Below are 20,178 nucleotides of genomic sequence, written 5' to 3'. Positions count from 1 at the left end.
TGGCAGTAGACTTTCTGACAACTCCGTGGGTCTACCAGCTGGTGTACGAGTTTCCTCTACTTCCTCTTATCCCAAGAATGCTAAAGAGAATAAAAAGGGAAAAGGTTCAAGCAATCTTCATTGCTCTGGAGTGGCTTCGAAGGGCTTGGTCCGCGGATCTTCTCGGGATGCTGATCGAAGATCCGTGGCCACTACCTCTTCACGAAGATCTTCTGCAACAGTGCCTGTTCGTCTATCAAGACGTACCGTGGCTACGTTTAACGGCATGGAGGTTGAATGGCTGATTCTAGCCAGGAAAGGGATTACTCACAAGTTCATCCAAACTATGATCCAAGCCAGGAAGGGGGTAACGTCTAAACATTACCACCGTATATGGAAGTATGTTCTCTTGGTGTGAGGGCAGACAATATTCTGCGGTGGAATTTCATCTGGGACGTCTCCTGCTTTTTCTGCAGTCGGGAGTGGATGTGGGCCTACGCCTATGCTCACTTAAAGTCCAGATTTCGGCCTTGTCTATTTACTTTAAGAAACATTTGGCTTCTCTCCCTGAGGTCCAGATGTTCTTGAAAGGTGTTCTGCACATCCAGCCTCCCTTTGTGCCTCCCACGGCACTCTGGGATCTCAATTTGGTGCTGCAGTTCCTCCATTCGGATTGGTTTGAACCGTTACAGGAGGTTGACGTAAAGTATCACACTATTGGCCTTGGCTTCAGCAAGACGTGTGTCGGAGCTAGGGGCATTGTCTCACAAGAGTCCCTACTTAATTATCCATGAGGACAGAGCTGAACTCAGAACTCGTCAGCAATTCCTTCCTAAGGTGGTGTCCGCATTTCACATCAACCAACCTATTGTGGTTCCGGCTGTTACGGACACCTCTACTACTTCAAAGTCTTTGGATGTTGTGAGGGCTTTGAAGGTGTATGTAAAGAGGACAGCTCGTCACAAGAAATCCGACTTGCTGTTTGTTCTCTATGTTCCCAATAAAATTGGGTGTCCTGCTTCAAAGCAGTCTATTGCACGCTGGATCAGGCTCACTATCCAGCATGCTTATTCAACGGCATGATTGCCAGTTCTAAAATCTGTATAGGCCCACTCTACTAGGTCGGTAGGTTCTTATTGGGCGGCTGCCCGGGGTGTCTTGGTTTTACAGATCTGCCGAGCAGCTACTTGGTAAGGTTCGAACACGTTTGCAAAGTTTTACAAGTTCGATACTGTGGCCTCTGAGGACCTTCAGTTTGGTCAATCAGTAATGCAGGAACCTCAGCACTCTCCCACCCGGTTTGGGAGGTTTGGTACTTCCCCATGGTACTAAATGGATTCCCAGTATCCTCTAGGACGTAAGAGAAAATAGGATTTTAATTACCTACCGGTAAATCCTTTTCTCGTAGTCCATAGGGGATACTGGGCACCCCGTCCGGTGCTTTGTTCTTCCTGCACTGTTACTTAGTTAAGTATTTTGGTTTGTTCAGCTGTTGCTGTTCATGTTTCAAGTTGGTTAGCATGGCTTTCCTATTTTTCTGTGTGTGCTGGTTCGTAATCTCACCCCTTTCCTTATCTATCCTTCTCTCAAAGTATGTCCGTCTCCTCTGGCACAGTTTCCTAGACTGAGTCTGGTAGGAGGGGCATAGAGTGAGGAGCCAGCGCACACTATCAAATTCTTAAAGTGACCAAGGCTCCTAGTGGACCCATCTATACCCCATGGTACTAAATGGATTCCCAGTATCCCCTACAGACTACGAGAAAAGGATTTACCTGTAGGTAATTAAAATCCTATCTTTATTACACGTTTTATAACCAAAGTATTCCAGAACATCACATAAAATATCACTGTAATACAAGTACCTGTGAGACTTCCAAGTGTGAGTTTCCTTCTTCCAACTTTTTCTACTAGCCAAACACCAACAAGGGTAAAACTAAAGTTCGTAAATGCTGTGATAGCAGAAAGCCAAATAGCCAACCGGTCATCATCCACACCAGACATCTGTAAAATTGTGGCGCTGTAGTACCTGAAACACATAAAAAAGAAAGAAAGAAAGGGGCTTAGCAGTTAATTACTACATGGTAACTGAATGTCATCTCCATAAAAGACACCTCCATTTAGTGTTTAGTATCCTGTAGCACTGCAAAAAGGACACCAGAATTCAAAATTACAAAGTGCATTGAAAAGCATCACAATAAATACTGCGTAATAAGAGCCTATAAAACAATTGGATAAAGCATATTAAAATGCAAAAAAATCAGAGGTAAAGAACTAGTTCATGCCAATTGATTTGACAATGAAGCTATACACTATATAAACTCAGAAAGCAACATTGAAGAAAAATAATCAATGAAACAGAGCCAGACCAAGAAACGGATCAGTATGAATGACCAACAGACGGGATGCTGGCGGTTACAATACAGACGCCGGAATCCCGAAGTGTAAAATGCTAATGGGACCAGGCAAGTATGACCACCCCTCTACCCTACACACTAACCCTTCCTTACCAAAGCCTAACCCTAACCTTCCCCTGTGATGCCTAAACCTAACCCCTCTTCCTCGCAGCCTAACCCTTCCCACCTCAGTGCCTAATCTCCCTCCGCTGGTGCCTAACTCCAACCTCCATGGGATGCACCTAAACCTCAACCCCCCCCCCCCCCCCTACCAAATACTTACTGTTGGGACGCCGACTGACGGGATTCCAGCATCAGTCTCCTGAACCTGTTGGGATTTCGGCATCTACATTTTGACGGGTGTCAGGATTCCGACAGCCGGTATCTTAAAATCATACCACCAGAACACCATCCTACCAAGAATTAAACTGTAATGGGCATGGTCCCCTTCTAAAAACCAGAGGGTAAACCTAGTGGTTATCTCGAAGTTTTAAAGCTGGGACCAAAAAAATAGAAGAGCATCTATAATGCATTCACACATCAAAGTATAATTTTTTTTTTTTTTTTTTATGAAACAAGGCATTAATTCATACCAATAAAAAATGTCAAAAATTATTTTTCTTGGGGTGTATTCAGCTTTAAAGGATGTTTTATTTGGCTGCAGCCCTGATAAGCAACAATAATATCCTACCACCTCTGGTCATATGCGGTCTTTAGGGAACATTTGTAACATTGTTCATTTATGGGTGAACGGAAAACAAGTCACCAAACAGATTTCTCCATTTCTCTTAATTTTGAGCAGACAAGGGGGCATTCCCATATACAGTGGAATAAATCAGTATTTTTTTGAGCAAGTTGAAGAGGAAGAAAGGCACATTTACACACATCTACGGGGAGGTGACACAGGTTTGATGAAAAAACATTTAGGAACAGCTCGGTATAGGAGGTTGCCTCCAACATTCTACAATTAACCCTAAATACCAGAATAATGTAAGGTGAGGTATAAAAAGAAAGTGTACAAGCCACTTCATCATCCAAGCATTAACCACAGAGTGCTCCAAGTCTTCTATTAAAAAGTGTAACAACGTGAATCAACCTGTTTAATGGGAAGCAGTTGGAGAAAAGGGTAATCTAATGGCTAATGCCAATTTATGGGCTTGTAAAAAAGCGATCGGATATGTTCGTATTACATCAAATGTTTATGGCATCAGAGAAGGGTCATAATTCACCATTAGATGCATAGATGTTAACCATCCAATAGCGGCCTCAATAGAAATCCACTTCCAAAAGGATATATCAAGCCTTGACAACTATATTGATAAACTATAACATATGGCAAGTTACATTAAAAAAAAAGTATGGCTACACATCTGGATTTAGATCATAATTGATTGGGACAAATCCCAATCCAGATGGCCTGAAGAATAGAGGAGTCACAATCAACACAATGCATTTCCTGAAAGAACAATGAAATTGGGACAAAAATTTTAAGGATAAGTTACTACTTTCTTCCTCTTAATGGGTGAGTTTAGTCCATCCACATTGCAGGGCAATAAGTTACATTAAACAAAAATGGGATCAGGTGATAGGGTAGGACTCCCACATGACATGGCGACCCTCCCCCTCGGGAATGATGGGAAACCAGTCAGGCTAAAAGGCAAGGAAAAACAAGCCACCCACATCCCTCAGCGGCAGAAGGGGTAAAGTAGTAATAATAACAACCTAATGTTATGTAAATAAATAAAATATGTATAGTGGTTCTTCATATAGCAATTTTTTTTTTTTTTTCTTCCCTAAATATCAATCAGGCAGGTATCGCCGGGAAATGGCAACACATGGCATAGTTAACAGAAATAAACAATTTTCAATAAACTTACACCTCAATAGAAGGTGAGTAGTAAATAAGTACTTAATCTTCGCACACATGATGAAAATCATTATAATGAACCAAGAGTAGTTAACAATAGGGAGTATCCCGGTAAGCAGAGAGGTCCGCCATTTTAAATTTAAAAAAAACAACAACAACAAAAAACCACATGTATAATTCCGAATGAAACATAGATGGGATCAGTACTAAATGCCGCCGGTCGGAATCCCGGCGGTCGAAATACCGACGCCGGAATCCCGACCACACAATCCCGACAGGGGTGGTGAGCGGAACGCAGCCCCTTGCGGGCTCGCTTCGCTCGCCACGCTGCGGGCACGGTGCCTCGCTACGCTCGGCACACTATTATATTCTCCCTCTATGGGTGTCGTGGACACCCACGGAGGGAGAATATGTCGGGATTGTGGCGGTCGGGATTCCGGCGTCGGTATTTCGACCGCCGGGATTCCAGCCGGCGGCATCTTGACCGCATCCCACATAGATATCTAAATCCTAGTATAGTAGTACTATCTGGAAATCCAGGAGAACAAGATTTTAATCTACGAGTCAAAAAAACAAACAAACAACCAAACATTTTGGCCTCTTCAGGGGTGTAGTATAAAGTGGATTTGCCCTGTTCCATAACTCGGAGATGAGCTGGGTAAAGGGCCAAACAATTATTATTTTGAAAAAGAAATCGGCACAACCCTGAGAACTCCCTCCACTTTTGCAAGACCACAGCCGAAAAGTCCAGAAAAATCAAGGGCTTGTGGCCCTTGATGAACTAAGGAGGGTATTCTATGGTAGGAGGAAAGAATAGATTCTTTGGTCTGAAAATCCATATACAGTTGCAAGAAAAAGTATGTGAAATATAAACAATACAAAAAACTCTGAAAATAGCTCAATCCGTAACTAACATTAATAGGAGATATATACGTTATGGTAGAACTTACCGTTGATAACGGTATTTCTCCTAAGTCCACAGGTATCCACAGGATAACATTGGGATATGAGCTCGTCCATATAATCCCGCCCACTGACTCAGTCAAATCAGTTGTTTCCAAAGCATATAGGCAGGAGCATTATGTAGAACCCTATTCAGGCGAAAAACCCACATGCACACTCTTCCATGCAAGAGTTTAGTGAGTATACAGATTCTCAAATCAGGTGCGTCAGGGTGGGATCCCTGTGGATACCTGTGGACTTAGGAGAAATACCGTTATCAACGGTAAGTTCTTTCCATAACGTATATTTTTCCGGCAGGGTCCACAGGTTATCCACAAGATAACATTGGGATTTCCCAAAGCAATTTTTAGTGGTGGGGACCCTATGCCCGAATTGAGCATCATGAGAGGCAAAGATATCCCAGGAATAATGTCTGATTAACATTTCAGCTAAACTGTACAAGGTCTGTGCAAACATCGCCCTCAATGGGTCTATCTATACCTGATATAATCAGGAATGTATTATGCTAAACAGCAAATAATTTTTACACATAACCATCCTGTAATCATATAGGATAATACGGTTTTAACCAAACAACAACATTGCTGCCCTTAGATATGATAAATACTCAGCACTTACACAGTGTACTACCTTTCTCTAAAGTGATACAGTATGTGTGACCCTTCCCATGCACCTGCATTAAGGATCAGAAGTATCAACCGACAATCATTTATTATTATTAAGTCAGCATCACACTAGCAGTCAGTCACATATTATACATATATATATATATATATATATACACACACATCATATGAGCAGATTATGAACTATGAACACATCTCAAAGCATGTAGGAGTACATATTACTGGTTCTGTTCTATACAGATCTTTAAAGTATTCAGACGCAATGCGAAGAAACCACACTATTCTACATAAACTCATATGCAATTGGCACTAAAGTTAACTATTCATACTACAAAAAGGTAGATAGAATTTTAGTGCTGTATAACCTTTACTCTGTAGAGTGGGATACAGGGAGACTCACCACACTTCCAGGATCGATCAATACGTTAGCAAACCGCTGAGTGGATCCAGACGCTACTAGTGTACATTGCTGCTCCGGTACTTTTATTGGACACAGACGCTCAGTGAACGTTAGTGCATGCAGACGCTCTGTCTGCGACACAGTCTCTTAGCGGTCAAACTTTAGCGTATACAGACGCAGCACCATGCTGCGACCGAGTTTCCTCGTGGTAGCGTCTGAGACGGAAGTGAGGCAATCAGTTCATGGCGGGAGACGCTCGGAAACTGGTCATGAACTGGGGGGAGAGGCGACCAGGAGAGCGTCTGACTCCCCACTGCTGGCATCAACTCTAGGGATCGCAGCCTCAAACTAATCCTGGCACCTTCTGATCCCTAAAGCCTAGCGCTAGAGCACCCGTGGTGGTGGAGCGCCAGCTAATGTTTGGTAGTCTCCTCCCAAATCAGTACGGCTGTGTCAGTGTTCCCCCTCTAAGCGGAACCAATGCCTTACCTTCTCCCCGTGCTCCGGCCACAGCCTGGTAACGTCTGCTGGACCTGCTAGTAACATCCGACACAGACGCCTGTCGAGACAGCACTTGTACCGTGGGTAAGCGTTGTTGCGACCCGGCGGGGAGTTGTTGGAGCGACTCTTTCCAATATGCGTGTAAGACGCTGTTAGGAAAGTTCACTCAAAAAAAAAAAAAAAAGGTAAGACTATAAAAATAAATCAAATAAAGCTTAGGGCTGCCAAACACAGCAGCCCTGTGATCATGATCCGGCTCCTGCCGCACCAAACAAAAACTGATTTGACTGAGTCAGTGGGCGAGATTATATGGACGAGCCCAGTGCATTCTGGGAGGCCTGAAAGCTTGTGATCGTTTGGTGCCAATCCGCTGTCGCCCCATCATATCCCAATGTTATCCAGTGGATAACCTGTGGACATTGCCGGAGAAAGTCTAGGTTTGGAAAGAGAGGGTTAGTTATTTCTAAATACAGTTGCAAGAAAAAGTATGTGAACCCTTTGGAATTTCCTGGATTTGTGCATAAATTGGTCATAAAATGTGTTCTGATCTTCATTAAAGTCACAACAATAGACAAACACAGTCTGATGAAACTAATACCACACAAACAATTATATGTTCTTATGTTTTTATTGAACACACTATGTAAACATTCACAGTGCAGGGTGGACAAAGTATGTGAACCCTTGGATTTAATAGCTGGTTGACCCTCCTTTGGCAGCAATAACCTCAACCAAACGTTTCCTATAGTTGCATATCAGACCTGCACAACGGTCAGGGGGAATTTTGTACCATTCCTCTTTACAAAACTGTTTCAGTTCAGCAATATTATTGGGTTGTCTGGTGTGAATCGCTCTCTTGAGGGCAGGCCACAGCATCTCAATCGGGTTGAGGTCAGGACTGACTGGGCCACTCCAGAAGGCATATTTTCTTCTGTTGACGCCATTCTGTTGTTGATCTACTTCTGTGCTTTGGGTCATTGTCCTGTTGCATCACCCATCTTCTGTTGAGCTTCAATTGGTGGCCTTAAGTTCTCCTGCAAAATGTCTTGATAAACTTAGGAATTCATTTTTCCGTCGATGATAGCAATCTGTCCAGGCCCTGAGGCAGCAAAGCAGCCCCAAACCATGATGCCCCCTCCACCATACTTCACAGTTGAGACGAGGTTTTGATGTTGGTGTGCTGTGCCTTTTTCTCTCCACACATAGTGTTGTGTGTTCTGTAAGTCTTTAGCTGACACTCTAGTTTTCTGCGCTGTGCTCTTGCAGTCTTTACAGGACGCCCACTCCTAGGGAGAGTAGCAACAGTGCTGAACTTTCTCCATTTATAGACAATTTGCGGTAAATAAAAAGCCTTATCTGCTTAGTCTCTCACTCTCTCTCTCTCTATATATATATATATATATATATATATTAGTGTGTTAGTGGGTATATTGGCCAGGTGAGGTATGCAGATGTCGCTGCAGCACCACTTTGCAGGGAGACCTGATTAGTGCACAGCAAAATCCCGCCGATGTCACTCTGGGGGTGGGGCTCATTAGCTCCGCCTCGAGAGTCCATACCAAGACTGTGAGTGACATTAATAGGGCTGCTGCCCCTGACATTAGTTACACACACCTTTTGGGGACGATTCAACTCCTGGCAAAGTGGTGCTACAGCAACACCTACATTCCTCACCAGGCCAATATACCCACTAACACTTAATTATACATAGGACTAAGTGGATAAGGCTTTTTATTTACCGCTGACTGAGAAAAAGACTATTGATTGGATAAAAGCTGATCATGGCTATTTACTGGATCAACATTAAGAATTTCTACAATAATTAATCCATTCACCAGTGATTTATTATATCTACTAGTGGACAGTGATTTAAAGTGTGGTCCATTTGGAAAAGGACTTTTATAACTAACCATTCACACTATTACCAACTGCAATATTGATTTCACGTGTGTTTAATCTATGTGTATTTTATAATTTATGTTTTGGGATATAGCTGATTATAATGTGGAGTAATATATAATAAATACTACGTGTATAAAAATATTAACACACTACAGTGCCATAGAAAGAAAAGGATATCATCCAAAGCTAAAGAGGGGTAGAGAAAAAATATGAGAGAAAGGGATTTGGGTGTAGGAAGGGAAAGACAATATGGCGGGTGAAGAATATGTTATTAGGGATACAAACAAGGGATATTAGAGATGCCTAGTCCCAGAAAGATATTACAAAATGGGTTGCTCTCCTCCAACTCACAAGAACTCAGTAAAAAACATCACCTTGGATCACCTACCAGCATCTCAAACAAGATGAGTGGCACATATGTCCAACAGAAGAGAATGTGATCAGGCAGATCTGAGGAGAGAGGCAACAGCCAAGTAGGGTGATGTCAAGCTGATGAGACAAGAGACTGTTAACTCAAATTCACAGAAGGATCAGAGCTCTCAAAGATGCACCTGTCCAAGGCAGACAAAGGCCACTTTAAAGGGGCCACAATGTCCAGGCAAGCAGCTATGATTTGCATTGATAAGAAGTATACCATTTACACTACACAAACCTTGGGAGTAGAAGTTCACTGGAACAGACCATCACTGACACTTACAGCAGTCAGACACTCTTGATTTAATAAAAACAAATACATCTCATCTTAAGTGTTAATCTGCCTCAAGATATGTAACTTTACTATTACAACCATTCTATTAATATCTGTGTCAGAAGGTGACTAACTGTTAAACATCATTGTTCATAATTACACAAGAAAATAGTCTTCCAGTTCCAAAAAAAAGTGCCAAAGTAGATACATTATAAACCAAAACATGGCAGACCTAGCCAAGCAAGTCTATTTTCGCTTAATGAGCAGAGGTCCCTTGTGGGTTGTACGGAGAGAGAAAAATAAGTGTACTAAACCTGACCCAGGTGAACTATAGGCAAGTCATTACATTTCCCAGTTGATTCCACTTAATATTGAGACCACCAAATCATAAAATGTGAAGAAGAATATTGTAAAATATAATAATGTGTCTAAATACCATGACATTCAGTCAGAAATGCATACCAAGTAAGGGCATGCCTGCGCAATGTGTACATGCCAACAATCTTTGAAAGGAAACATAACAGCAGATGGCAGCTTCCAGGCTGTTTACTAGACAGATACCTCTTCACAGCTCATATGAAAGTTCTCAGCAATACCACTCATTAGTTGATCAGTGAAACAAATATTAGCATTACATTTTTAAACACTGATTGCTCAATGTTATACCACTACAGTCTATCATCTATATTTCTAAACTGTAAGTAGAGTAATGAAACCAATCTACTGCAATTTAAAATAAAAGCAAAAAGAACCCAACATTTTTTTTATATTTTCATTGAAATGAACCACAGAAAATACTTACTGTATCACATTTAAGAGGAAATTAGTATGGATGTGTCTTTATAAATAGAATAAACCATTTTAAATATGTACAACAACCTACCAGTCAATTACAATACTTGAACTCCGGCTTCAATTCCAGAAACTAGCATGTCAGTTGAACCTTGTTCAGTAGTTTGATCAAGCATTAGCTAGCAACAGATTTCTTGGCTGTGGTCTTTATAACAGGCCAGTACATCAAGTATTGTCAGAGATATTTTTTATAGTAGATGCAGCAAGATTTATAGCACAGTAATTGCTAGTAAATAGTTTTTAAATATGTAGCTCTCAATCAATTGGGACAAACCACTAATCCCATATGCAAATTGTAAACCAGGTAGCACATTGTATCAAGGAGTAATTTGAGCTTTAAAGCCAGTAAAATTCACCAATTGTGTGTAAGTGAATGAGGTATAATGGCAAGAGAGGTGGGCAGTCAAATGTGTTTGCCAATAAAACCTTGTAAACATCTCTGCAAAACTCTAAATATAAAGAAACAGACATTATTAAGTGAAGGTACATTGTGAGTTCTTTTCACATCAGCTGTCTTGCTCTCACCTCCAGAACTGGCAGCTCCAGTACGTGGAGGCGGTTCATAGAATCAGCTATATCTATTATAGTCAGAGCTAGAAGTCTGTATATATAGATGCTAAAGGTAAAAACTTGAAAGGACAAACCTTAGCCAACATGCATAGGTGACTGGCCATTGATTCATAGAGGAATTCATTATACAGACTAATCATTTCCGCCCTACGGTTATAGCTATATGACCTTCTCTCAAATATAGATACTCTAACGCAGGAGTGGTCCCCCTGACTAGAGGTAGGGCAAGAAGAAATCCTGAGGCTGCATAGTCCAAGGCTATATTAATCAAAAATATGGGCACTTAGGAAGAGCTACATTTTAACATGCTGAACACATGCCAAGGATATAATGATTGGGTAAGAAAAATCTAATACTGACAATGTTTAGAGATGATGGACACAAAGATCCATAAGGGAGCGGTGACCTAAACAAAAACCAGTAAAAAATGCACAGTATAGCTCTTTGTATAGCAAATTACATCTGTACAATGACTTCTAATTGGGCAATGATGGGTCAATTTTGCCATTTGCTAAGACAGTGAAGTTTGTTTTTTTAAAGAAACTATAACCTCTCTCCACAGATACATTATAAATTGGCATGTATGAGTCATGCGTAGTTATTACTTAAAAGAAAAAGCAAGTGTACCCTAGTGTGTGGTAGGCTCCTGAGGGGCTGGTTCATACTTATTACAAATATTCTCTCTGTACAGTGCTATTTAATTGGTGATGCTGTATAAAATAATAATATTAGAAGTCACCATGCAGAGCTGATTTTGGAAAAGGTTCTATTAAGCAGAATAATAAATGACTGCTTTTCTCCTTGGACCCTAATCAGCACAACACAGCATCAACAGAAAAGATTTATAATGGCGGAAACTGATTAATCACCACGATAAACTTAAATGTAAATTTGCCAAGGGGATACCGGGGCTACCATCCATTTTACTTCATGTTCACTTTAATAAAAAGAATACTATATAAATCCTGTTTCATATAAAAAAATACCAATACAATTTCCATCTGTATTCTCAAGAGATAGGAAACATTTTTCCACACAAAGTAGCCACTACATTTGGGGTACTTGACTGCAATCACAAAGTACATCTGGGTCCTACCAAGATATGATTACTAAACCCAAGTCCCATTCAGTTCTACCCTATGGCTATTAAGCAGTTGATATTCTGTAGCAGAACTGAATGCACGATTGTTTAAATCCTGGATAGAAGTTAGACAACTATGTGTATCTAATCAGACTAAATTTGAATACTTACTTTATGAGTGAGTGAATCACTTGCACACAGATTTAATGAACCTTAAGGACAGAGTATCTCCAGACTAAACGTTACCATCAGCCCAAATAATTCTGCAACCCAATTACAGATGGCCCATCATGTAATTCTCCATCTACCTGTACATCATCCCTACTGGATGATGCAGCCTTTGGAACAAGGGCCCAGGGAAGATTCTGCACTGGAGTCAGGAAATAACGGCAAGCATAGATTTAGCTGCCTATCATGCTTTTAAGATGGCCACTGAAGCATCAAGAAAACAAGCAAATAGATCTTAAATATAAAAAGTGCATCATCTTACAGCTTCTATCATGCAGTAGCTTTTCTCCCTTTCTTTTTTATTCTGATCACCACATGGAATTCATGCTAACAGATGTGACGCATACATCTGCATGGATAAGCACATAAAAATAAAATTATTTCACCCATCTGGGAAATGAAAAAAGGGGCATCAAACTGACTGTTATCTGAAGTGATTTGACAGTATAAAATGCATTAATCTGGGTTAGCATTTAATTAAATGATTGATTTTAAGATAAAAATGTGTCAGGGAATCTTCTGAGCATTCATGAATTATTACTCCAAAGCATATTACTATAACATTAAGAGTTCTGTTAACTTTAAGGGCATTTTATGGTGAGGTTGTTCATTTTACTGTAAGTTGAATAAAAACACAACTACCGTTTTAACAAAGCTAGTCTTCTATACCCCTATTTACTTAGTAAACAGCACTAAATCTATGAGGCCTACATAATAAAGCGGTGCATTTCAAAACAGCTGCTTGTTGGTGGTATGGTGTATGAGACTTAAGGCAAAAATACTAAATGCAAGCGCCACAGCTTAGTAAATATCCCTTCAAGCTAGTACACAATCATTGGTCAAAAAAACCTGGCTTAATCAAAGCATAGGCTGTTTTAGATGTGGTAAGACCAATTGCATCACTTGTAAATTTATAATGCATAGAAGTATTTCCTTTAAATCAGCAACAATGGGAATGGAATTTGCAATTGAGACCTTTATTAACTGTCAACAGACGTACGTCATTTACCTGATAAGTTGTATATGTGGGAAACAATATGTGGGGAGGACAGTTAGGAGTCTTAATATCAGGTTTTTGGAACATAGACGAAATGTCCTTAAGAGGAATCTTTACCATAGTGTGTCAAGACACGTTACTCATCATCATGATGGTAATGTGGACTCACTAAAGGTACAAGGCATTGAATCTGTGGCCCCCACTCCGAGAGGCGGCGACAGGTTCAATAAATTATGCACAAGAGAAGCATTCTGGATTTTTAATCTGGGCACCTTGATGCCCGAGGGTCTAAATGAGAATATGGAGATTAATAATATCAGATGATTTCAAGGTGCCAGTTGAAATATTTGCTGTCAGTTTTTCCTGGTCATGCATCTCTCCATTTCTATTCCCCCCCCCCCCTTTTTTCTTCCTGTTATCTCATTCCCTATATGTTTGATTATATTTATATATATATATGTTTATACCTATCTGGTAAACGGTGGGACCACGCACAACATCTCATAAATAGACCTATTATTAGGTTGTTGAGTTTGTTATTAACCTGTCAATTTTGTCTCTTGTGTAGTACTAAGTGTACTCTGAAAAGTACATTAAAATAAGGGGTGCGTTTTTTGATTGGGATTCATTTTTATTGATTATGGTCCCCTATATAAATAAATAAATAAACAAAATTGTATAAAATTGCTCTGTTGTTGTATTGATACATTTTCTCTTTTCTTCCCATTTCTGTTTCTATATACTGGTTAGAATTACGCATTTGCTGTAATTTATGGGAGTATATAATGGTTCAATAGAAATAACAACAATATTGAAAGAAATAAAAAATAAATAATAATAATAAAAATAAAAAAATAGAAAATCAATGATACATGTAGGAACACCTTGGATTCGAACTTGGGACCTTGTGTTTGTTAACACAAGGCATTAGACCGCTTAGCTAGAGTAGTCTGCATAGGAAATATAGATTCTGTGTAGACTTGTTGTTTCCATTTGCAATTAGTGAATGAGTGCCATCAACCTTTGTCTTTTGCTAATTAGATAATATAAAGAGTTTTATTGTTTAGAAAGCACTTTATGACCTATGAATGTATAGCATTATAAAGATATGATATAATAAATCTATCCTATGTATTTATACTGTAAAGTTGGTAGTATATGGGTTGTTATGTGACTGGAATTTTATTTTACACATGTGTGATTGAATCAATGATTATTCAGGTGTGCCAATGTAGGTAATCCTTAATGTGATTGGTCCACCGATATTTAAATAGCATGCTGGACAGCCCTGTGTCATCCTCTGACGAAACCGCACACTGACAATTGCGGAGAAACGCGTAAGGACTGGGGCTTATTCTATACGGATGTCCTTCCTGCTACCAGCGGATTCCGGCTGAATAATACCCTCTTGGTGTTATTGTCCATGTATGGATGCTAATCGTCTCTAGAGATTCTCCAGGTATCCCGTAATCCAGGAAGGTGCCTCTCTCCACTGTGGCTGTGTTCGACAACGGGGGCCGTCCACGGAGATCAAACGGATCCACTCCTGGCTGTGAGTAAAGTGGACAATTTTGCAAATGTGGCCCTATCTAGCACAGTGAGAGTAGGACGAAAAAAGTCCGTTAAACAGATACTAAAGCATAAGTATCCCACGCACCTGGCCACTCAGCGGCATTAATTAACGGGAGTAGAAAGCCGGCTTCTATCTGACATATAAGGAGATCTCCATGAGCATGTGGGAAAAAATCCTATAGCTGGAATTAAACAGCAAGCATCCACAAATTGTTCCTAATAAGGACTATATACTGTTCGGGACTTTTCACTGAAAATATGGTTACAATAAGTACTTCTATTTGGATATAATATAAATAACCGGTTAAATTTAATCAGCTGCAGCAGGGAGGATTTTTTAACTTCAATTATAATTTTATGTGTACATGTGTTTATTTTATATTTTATTGTGATATATATGTAATAAATTCAATATATTTGGATAAAGCGCTCTCTGGTAATATATTATTATCCCTTATAATAGTTTTGCATCTGTATGTGTCATCAGGAAAGGTGTGGGGCATTGAAGAACATACTGTATGTATGCAGTATGAAAAAAAAAAAAAACATTCTGATTACATTTCAATCATTAGAAATGTTTTACCAGGGTACAGAAAGGAAAAAAAATATGGAGTGTTTGTGGTCCCTTTCATCCATATGTTGTAATCGCCAGATGTACAGGTCATGTTCGCCAAGAAGCTGATTAAAAAATATTTTTATTTATATAGTGCTCTGTAGAACTAAAGGTACTCAACAGTATGAACACAAAACAATACAGAAACTATGAATATAAAAAAATACATTTAGCTTTAAATGAAATACAGCTAGCTACATCTCAGATGCTAGTAAGTGGTGCGATGCTATAGCGGTTCAATCGGGAAGCGGCAAATTTGAAATAAGTGGACAGATTTAATAGGAATATAAATAGATGGGGTATCGTGTCAACCAGTATTGGAAGTTTTCCCCCACACCCCATTTCAGTGTGCGGGAAACCTGCAGTGTGGCCACTACTTTATGTCATCTATAGTGTGAAACACACCACATGGAATTTAATTCCCCCCTTACAGTTGGGTGGACTGCACATCCTAGTTCAATTGTAAAATGCAGTATTAAAAAAAAATATATCCAATTTAGGGGTCCTATATTCAAAAGCATGCAATGTTTTCTTTGTAAGATACAAAAATCCACTCCAGTATTGTACCATGGGGGTCATTCCGAGTTGTTCGCTCGCAAGCGGATTTGCTCATGCTAAGCCGCCGCCTACTGGGAGTGAATCTTAGCATCTTAAAATTGCGAACGATGTATTCGCAATATTGCGATTACACACCTCGTAGCAGTTTCTGAGTAGCTCCAGACTTACTCGGCATCTGCGATCATTTCAGTGCTTGTCGTTCCTGGTTTGACGTCACAAACACACCCAGCGTTCGCCCAGACACTCCCCCGTTTCTCCGGCCACTCCTGCGTTTTTTCCGGAAACGGTAGCGTTTTTCCCCACACGCCCATAAAACGGCCTGTTTCCGCCCAGTAACACCCATTTCCTGTCAACCAGTAACACCCATTTCCTGTCAATCACATTACGATCGCCAGAACGAAGAAAAAGCCGTGAGTAAAAATCCTAACTGCATAGCAAATTTACTTGGCGCAGTTGCAGTGCGGACATTGCGCATGCGCATTACGCGGAAAATCGCTGCGATGCGAAGATTTTTACCGAACGAACAACTCGGAATGACCCCCCATGGTTCTTCTAAATGCAAATCTGCACCCCTTGCTGGATTTGCTCCTAACTTTAAATGAGATGTGAACTGTGGTCTCATCTGTCCCCTAGTTCAGCCTTGATATTTTATAGCGATAATCTGCCAGAAAAATCTTAAATGTATATAATAAAAAAGTAATTGTGTATCCATGGGAAAAGGCCTAGATTAAATATTTGGACCTTACTGGGGCAGGGGCAAGTGATAAGCAACAGGTGTCTGTTTTGTCTTAGGTCACTGCACATCTATGAATATCACATTGTTTGGCATACATACTTCCATTCATGGACCCACTAAGTTCTGCCCCAAAACTCATTGTTAGTAGAATACATTTCCTTTGTATGGATTGGATATATTGGAGGTTGTGAAAGATGAATGTGGGGATATATGCAATAGCTTAACTAAATGCCTAGGGTATCCATATCAGTTGCAGTCCAGTGGTAGTAAGCCTAGTTTCCCTCTTGGCAAGGTAGGTCATCCTAAGTGTTGGGATCTGGTCTCTATGTCGACAAGACTTAGGTCAACAGTGTCTAAGTCGACCACTATTGGTCGACATGGTTTCTAGGTCGACATGAAAAAGGGTCGACATGAGGTTTTTTTTAAAAAAAAAGTCTTAAATTTTTGAACTTTTTCATACTTTCCGATCCACGTGGACTATAATTGGGAACGGGGCCCTGTGCCGAGCGCAGCGAGGCACCTTGCCCAAAGCTCACTCGTCATGCAAGGGGACACTGTGTACTTATTGGGGTTCCCCGTCACTCTGCGAAGAAAACGACACCAAAAATATGTAAAAACTCATGTCGACCTTTTTTCATGTCGGCCTAGAGTCCCTGTCGACCTAGAAACCATGTCGACCAATAGTGGTCGACCTAGACACTGTCGACCTAAGTCTATTCTATCCAACATACCACACCCCTAAGTGTCACCTTTCTCATTCTCCACGCTGCTATATCTGCTAATGGGACTCCAGTTACAGCCTCATACCTGGCATCCAGTTCCAACACTACATCACTTTCTGAAGAGGCTGTTTTTCTCACAAGTTCTGTATTGATTTCCACAATTTAAGATGCACTTTCTTGTATTAACCAGTTTGTTACCGTCTACTGATTTAAAGCTCATTCACCCATTACTACATCTTTTGCTCTGCTTGCTGCATTCAAGCCGCAGGTTTTAGGTTATCTTCTACTTTTCTACTCCTGGTTTATCCGTTTCTTCATTCCCTGTTCTGTTTTATTTAATCATTGTCACACATGCATTTCTAGCCATTGTACGGTTCTGCAGAGTTACATGGCACACTATACACAATAAAAATAATACCAGCACATACAGTACAGTAAATTAGTTTACATGATTATTTTTGTAACTACAAGAGGATACACTTATTACTGCTACAGGTATATCATCCTACATGTTTGCTGCAGTCACACCTAACAGCCCCTCTTGGAACGCCAGGTCGTGTGTTAATGTTCTAGCGTTGGGCATCTTTATGCCAAAAATGCTTAGTCACAATGTAATGTGACTAGGGCGCACAAGAAGAGTGTTGAATAATTTGTTATATACTGTATGACACTTGTATATCTGTGTGCAACTGAGTCTCTGAATCTGTATAGGAAGTGCTACAATGTAGCAGCTGCAGCCAATACAAGTTCTGCTCTGCACAGCATACAGACTCAGTCACACACAATATACAAGTGACTTATCGGATTTATCAGCAGTCTCCTCAAGCGTCCTAGTAGCATTGTGTTTCGACTAAATTGCATTCAGCAAAAAAAGATGCTTGACGTTAGAGTTGCACAGGACCTGGCAGCTCAGTCACGCCAAGCATCTTGCGCTACATGGCATATTCAGTTTCGATGTATGAGAACGCATCTGTATCTGAAGAAGTGAATGTACCAGCTGAAATTATTTTCTGTACTTTCTGTTTCCATCAAATCATGACATCTTGAAATAATTAGAAGACTCTCCAAATATACATTGATTATACAATAATTTTAGCTCGTCTTTCTATGATTGCAGCAGTCATAACATTTATCAACTATTCATCAGGCCAAGAGGATGAAAAGAAATTCTCTAAACTTGTAATGAACCATCTGAATATCTGTTCTGAAGAAATTTTGATACTTCTGATTCCATGTGACATGCTGTATTTATTTAGCATAAAAATGTCTCCATGTTCCCTTTTTTTAGATTTCAAGAAGTTCAAAGATCTGCAGCTCAGGATTGTTCTGTGAATCTCATTTGCTTTTTTCCTTACAAATACAAGAGTGTACATGCTTTTTCTGATTCACTAAATTTCCATTTAGACACATAGGGCATATTGAAAGTTCTAGTCAGGGAAGAGTTTAATTAATGACTGTTCTTGAAGAAGGAGAACATAATTCAAAGCTACCTTGATGATTTGATTTTTCATTGGATCCTACACCCTACTGATATTTTCAATTGGTGCCAAATCCTGCAGTGGATTCGACAGTTTTCCGATTCAACAGCATTCGACTGTCGAAACCCTCCTTCCCGGGCACTGAATTAGACATTCAATTTGAAATGGATTAGACACGCCTCCGGTCAGAAAGGGACCAATGGTCGGATTGTGGGCGTCCCGGATTCGACTTCCTGCACTCCTCGACAGCTTAAAAGGCTTGTTTGCTGCGTGCTCAGTAGCCATTTTGGGAACCTGCAGAGCGGAGTGAGGAGCTGCAGAGTGAACAATTTGGCTTTCCTTGCTGTGGTATTGTGCACTTTTGTGAACCTACACCCAGCAGACTTTCATCCACGATGGACAGAAGACCTTCAGCCAGCCCGGAGGAGAATAGTTTTTGGTCTGAATTCGACATTTTTAGGTAAGTACCACATGTGCTATGGCGTTGCATGTAGGTGCTTCTGTAGTGTATGGGTGCTGTTTGGAATGCTTGGCTCCTGTTTTGTATGAGGTTTGAGTGCAACATGTAATGTTTGGGTGGGTGTGGGGAGCCATGAGGTGTTGATGTGGTGCTGTTTGGTTGTGTTTGGGGTATGTTTAACATGTGTACATGTGTTTTTATTTTATGCTTAGGTCCTGTTTTATTGCAGCATGATTTTTTTTTGGGGGGTGTAGGTGTGTCTTTAGTGGACTTTTGGGGTGTTTGGGTTGGGGTTTACTGTTTTTTGAAGTACTAATGTGTTTTTTTGTCATGCTTGACCACTGGTTTTATTGCAGCATGCCATGTGGTGGTGTAGGGGTGGCTTTAGTGGACTTTAGGGTGGGGTTTTACTATTTTGTGATGTGCTAATGTGTTTTTTTTTTTGTAAATTTATTTAAAACAGGAATGCTCAGGGAAAACAGATTCCTTCCCCTGTTCCTCAGAAGACTTGCTGGACAGTGACGAGGAGTGGGCCCCAACCCAGGAGGAGGAGATGGCCGACCAGCCAAGGTCATCCAGCGAGCAGCCGGGGTCATCAAGGGACCAAGACCGTAGGAGGAAAAAGAAAAGGCGAAGACAGGTAATTATAAGGACTTTTTGCACCTGCAGCCACACTAGCATACACTTTACCATGCCCACGGGCCACTTTGTGCACTGCCAGGAACACTGACACACCCTGAGGCACACCTGCAGGTCATTGTTAATTGTATGTAATTTATTTTCATAAAAGCCAACAAGCCAGCCAGAGGATCAGTCAGACGAGGAAGCCTCTGGAGAGGAAACAGCGCGGAAGATTCCGTGTGGTCCCCGGTACACTGAGGCGGAAAACTGTATCCTAGTGGATGTCGTCGACCGGTCCTACGACGTTTTGTATGGACCAAAGGCACAGACAACAGCAGCAAAGGCAAAGAAGAAGATCTGGGAGGCCATCG

General features: G+C 40.6%; 1 protein-coding gene across 3 annotated transcripts in view; it reads right to left on the bottom strand.

Annotated features, from left to right (window-relative positions):
- Positions 1-20,178, bottom strand: part of SLC2A13 (solute carrier family 2 member 13) — a 440,469-nt gene that overhangs the window by 49,362 nt on the left and 370,929 nt on the right. For all 3 annotated transcript variants that reach the window (XM_063927084.1, XM_063927085.1, XM_063927086.1), the window contains exon 5: positions 1,842-2,005. In XM_063927084.1, coding sequence (XP_063783154.1) covers positions 1,842-2,005 — 164 coding nt within the window. The remainder of the gene's footprint in view (positions 1-1,841; positions 2,006-20,178) is intronic.

This window comes from Pseudophryne corroboree, chromosome 6 (genome assembly GCF_028390025.1).
Source record: "Pseudophryne corroboree isolate aPseCor3 chromosome 6, aPseCor3.hap2, whole genome shotgun sequence".
Lineage (NCBI taxonomy): Eukaryota > Metazoa > Chordata > Amphibia > Anura > Myobatrachidae > Pseudophryne > Pseudophryne corroboree.
This window is presented reverse-complemented; position numbering and strand designations above follow the sequence as displayed.